At 46.1% G+C, this 5,000-nt stretch overlaps 1 protein-coding gene across 1 annotated transcript in view; it reads left to right on the plus strand.

The window, feature by feature from the left end:
- LOC143018619 (uncharacterized) overlaps positions 1-5,000 on the plus strand; it is a 371,982-nt gene that overhangs the window by 351,735 nt on the left and 15,247 nt on the right. Inside the window, exon 5 of the mRNA XM_076174141.1 lies at positions 1,530-1,623. Coding sequence (XP_076030256.1) covers positions 1,530-1,623 — 94 coding nt within the window. The remainder of the gene's footprint in view (positions 1-1,529; positions 1,624-5,000) is intronic.

Here is a 5,000-nt window from a genome sequence, read left to right on the forward strand (position 1 = left end):
CATTTCCGAACATTGGAAGCTTCCGAATTTGACCAATACGGCAGAGAGAAAGAGGGAGAGAGAGAGAGAGAGAAGGAGAGATAGGAGGGGGGCACTGCCCTCCATTCGTTCTACCATCACTACTCCGTTGACCAGCCTCTTGTCCTCGATCTCTCTTCCACATCTTCGACCGCAACTCCACCCTCCTGTTCTTTGCCTTCTTCAGGGGTCGCATCCGGCCATGTCCTCCGGATGACTGCCATGATCACCCGGGGCAGAACTTGCAAGCTCTGGCACGCTCATCCTGGCGTAACTCACCCACCCGGAGCTTCTGAAGCGGATGATGACGTGGACCCTCTTCTGTCCAAGAGAACTTGGCGTAGATCCTCTTCTGTTCATTATGAATGGGTGGTTCCAGAGGGTGTTCAACCTGGTTTCCATTGTTTATGAACTGCTGTTGACGTCAACGGAAGCATGCTGGTCTCGTATTCGTTTAGTTGTAGGTTCGAACCCCGCAGTCCACAAGTCCAAACGCATCATAGAGCAAAGGTGAGGGCTTCGGCCGTAGCTACTCAGCGCCTCCTGGTGCAGGCTCCTCATCTTCTTCCTTCGAACTCGTGGGGACCGCTTCGACACTGAACAGAACAGCCGGGCATCCACTAAATTTCGATCTGTGGTCTCGATGGTGAGACGGTGTGGCACATTAAGGGGATTGGGTAGGGTGGGGGGGGGGGAGGCGGTCTATGGACCACCATGCTGGCTGAGAACCATTGGACTTTATATAATGGGATAACAAGGGAGAGGACATCAGTGGGAAGGATTCCAATCCATAGAGAGTTCGAACGCTTCCACCCCCCCCCCAAGGAAAAAAAAAAGAAAATAAAATAAAATAAACAAATAGATAAATAAAATAAAACTATATGATGTGGTATAATAAGTTTGAGACGATCACCTCCGAAGAAAGTTTGGAATACTGATGAGACTGGCACCAAATTATTTCTACCATCCATCTGATGGGTAATCCCATGACGAGCTAGCAGCTCACTATAGTCTAATTTTATTCCTTCTATCATCTTATATGTAAACTAGAAACTCAAGTTTCTTAAACCGCTGTGATGCACTTCATTCATTTTCTTCATACTAAAAACAGGTGATTTTTTTTTTTTTTTTATTCATCTCTATTCACGTGTTCTTTGTTTTTTGTTTTTGTTTTTTTTATTTACCTTAAAATCAGACCTCGTTATGGACTGAAAGTTCTTCTGTCTGCCATCTTGTTTTATCATTTATTAAACATCACATATCATTCCCCCTTTGCTGGCCGAGCGAGTTAGAGCGTCGCTACTTGCGGCGAAGATCGAGGTGATGGCGGTTCGAATCCTGCCACCGGCGAGTTGAACCAAGGGCATGGTTCATTAAATTCCACGCTACAAAGTCCTCTGTAAGGAGCACCGTCCTAGCCTCTTGTTAAGGAGGAGTTTGTGAAATTAAACCAAAGCAAATCACTTATCATTGTGCCGCTTGTCAACCTCTTCCTCTTTCTCCTCCTCCAGATCCTCCGCAACCACGTGATGGTTCGAGTGGGAGGTGGCTGGGACACCCTCGAACACTACCTCGACAAACACGACCCCTGCAGGTGCCGATCTGGTGAGTACGACTGTTATTGTTGCTGTTGTTATTGTTATTATGATAGTTCCGATGTTGTTATTTGTTTTGTTATTATTATTACTATCATTATCATTTTATAAGTATGTATTTATGTATATATATATATATATATATATATATATATATATATATATATGTGTGTGTGTGTGTGTGTGTGTGTATACATACACATATACATATACATATGTGTGTATAGAGATGTGTGTGTGTGTGTGTGTGTGTGTGTGTGTGTGTGTGTGTGTGAGTGCGTGCGTGTGTTTGTGTGTGTGTGTGTTTGCCTAATTGTTTTTACTTAACTGTAGTTTACAGCAAAGGATCTACATTGACGAATTCCCATCCTTCATCCTCCATTTACCAAACCTAGCTTTGAATTTGTCAATGTTTCCAGCTACGAAAATATCACCCAATTGTTGTTGTTGTTGTTTTCAGGAGCTGACGCATATGTATGTAAAACTCTATTTCTTAACATCATTTCTTTTTCCATGACCTCTCCCATGACCTCTTGACGACCTGATGTCCCAAACCAGGAGATCTTTCCTGTCGCTTTTGCCCCCCCCCCCACCTTCGGGGACTTGAACATACGGCAATCAGGTTGCCTCTTTCTCTCCCTTCCTTAAATGATATCGGGTCCAGAGCTTCTACTCATGGTTTCTCCTCGTATGGTTTATCTACAAGGCTGGAAACCAACTTCCATTCTCTCGGTCCATGTGTGTGTGATTCACCATTGTCTTGGATCACGTGTTGGAGACTCGTGATCGACAGTTATTTCCCTCCCGGAAGAGAGCTCAGAGCTCATATATGACCGCTTGTGTGTGTGTGTGTGTGTGTGTGTATGTGTGTGTGTGTGTGTGTGTGTGTGTGTGTGTGTGTGTGTGTGGATGTGTGTTCACCTACTGAATGCTCTAGTATGAAAATATAAACAAAGTAATATCCCTTTTTTATAAAATTCAAATAAAATCGTAATTTCTCCCCAACTCTTACTTGCTTTGGAAATACTCGTAGATTACCAATTGAAAGGGTATATGGTCAATCGCCCTGTCATATACCAGATATACTAACATACTAATCAATTTACTCTAACTCCGAGTGTGCGTGTGTATGTGTGTGGAAGTAGGAGGAGGAGGAAGAGTAGGAAGAAGAGGAAGAGGAGGAGGAGTAGATGGAGGAGGAGGAGAGACACCTTCCATTCCTCTACACAGGTATTTCCCTCGGTTGAATAAAATCTCCTGGCGACAGCCAGAACAAATAAGTATCAGTGCCCAGGTGATCTTAACATGAGGCAGCTGCAGGAGAAGCTGGCAAGAGCAGCAGCAGCACAAGCAGTTGTCGCCGAGGGCAGCTCCCCGTTCTTTTGTTCGATTCGCTTTGTAGTTGGAAGTTTGTTTGGTGAAGTCCAAAATAGACGACGACCACGATGATGAAGACTCGATCCAGTTGCCAGACGGACGTCGTTCTGGACTAATCCCAAAAACCCCTCTTCCCTCCCTCCCTCCCTTCCTCCCTCCCTCCCACCCTCTTTCTTCCTCCCTCTTCCTACTTCCCCTTCTTCCTCCCTCTTCCCTCCCTTCTTCTTCCGCCCTCTTCCTACTTCACCCTCTTCCCCCATTTCCTCCCTCCTTCTTCCTCCTTTCCTCCCGCCTTCCTTCCCTCCTTCTTCGCTCTTCCTACTTTCCCCTCTTCCTCACTCCCTTCCTCCTTCTTCCTCCTTCTTCCCTCCCTCCTTCTTCCTCCCTCTTCCTACTTTCCCCTCTTCCTCACTCCTTTCCTCCTTCTTCCTCCCTCTTCCATCCTACTTTCCCCTCTTCCTCACTCCCTTCCTCCTTCTTCCTCCCTCTTCCCTCCCTCCCTCTTCCTCCCTCTTCCCTCCCTCCCTCTTCCTCCCTCTTCCCTCCCTCCCTCTTCCCCCATTTCCTCCCTCCTTTCCTCCTTTTTCCTCCCGCCCCCCTTCCCTCCTTCTTTGCTCTTCCTACTTCACCCTCTTCCTCACTCCCTTCCTCCTTCTTCCTCCCTCTTCCTACTTCCCTCTCTTCTTCACTCCTCTCCTTCCTCCATTCCTCCCTTCCTCCCTCCCCCTCCCTCCCTCCCCTTTCCTACCTCTTCCTACTTTCCCCTCTTCCTCCCTCCTTCCCTCCCTCTTCCTCCTTCTTCCTACTTCCCCCTCTTCCTCACTCCCTCCCTTCCTCCCTTCCTCGCTCGTTCCTTTCCTGCCTCCCTCCTTCCTTCTTCTTTCTTCTCCCTCCTTCCCTCTTTCTTCCTCCCTCTTCCTACTTCTCCCTCTTCCTCACTCGCTCCCTTCCTCCCTTCCTCTCTCCCCCTCCCTCCCTCCCTCCCTCCCTTTCTCCCTTCCTTTCTCCCTCTCTCTACTTCCTCCCTCTTCCTCACTCACTCCCCTCCTCCATTCCTCCTTTCCTCCTTTCCTCCCTCACTTCCTTCCCTCCCCTCCCTCCCTCCCTTTCTCCCTCTTTCTACTTCCCCCGTCTTCCTCACTCACTCCCCTCCTCCATTCCTCCTTTCCTCCCTCCCTTCCTTCCCTCCCACACACCCTTCCTTCCCTCCCTCCCTCCCTCCCTTCCTTCCCTCCCACACACCCTTCCTTCCCTCCCTCCCTCCCTCCCTTCCTCCCTTCCTCCGTTCTTGCTTCTTCCTTCTTCCCCCTCTTCCTCACTCCCTTCCTCCCTCCCTGTCTTTCTTCCCCATATGTATTACTGATTGTACAAGTTTTATACAATCAGTCATTCGGGGACACCCTACGGACCAGAGTCAAATATCGTTCCTTTATGATTTGAGACTAATTTCCCTTCAGGAGAGCATAGTGAGGATTTACGTTATTTCTATTTTATGTTATTTTTTATTTTATGTTATGTTTTTTATACTATATATTGCTATTATATATTACATTATATCAATATTATATTATACTATATTATATATATATATATATATATATGTATATATATATTTATATATATATATATATATATATATATATATATATATATATATATTATTCATATTATTGTTTTATGTTACCTTTATGTTATTTCGTGTTATTTTATATTCTATTTCATTTTATGTTATCTATGTTATCCTCCTTTATTACTCCTTGACCATCACTTGGGTGTCATATTGTCCCCAAGGATAGAAGCGCTGGTTATCTGCGACGAATAACTAAAATACTCTCTCTTCCTCCCAACCTCCCTCTCTCTCTTCTCAGTCTCTCTTTCCTCCTTTGAACCCCTCCCCCCCCGCCCTCCCCCACCACTCCCAGTCCTCCATCTCGGGCTCTTTCCCTCCTCTTCTCTTTTGAACTTCACAATTCCTCTCTCTCTCTCTCTTTTTCTCTCTCTCTTCCTCTC

This window comes from Oratosquilla oratoria, chromosome 35, assembly GCF_046742065.1.
Source record: "Oratosquilla oratoria isolate Oo_2021 chromosome 35, ASM4674206v1, whole genome shotgun sequence".
NCBI lineage: Eukaryota > Metazoa > Arthropoda > Malacostraca > Stomatopoda > Squillidae > Oratosquilla > Oratosquilla oratoria.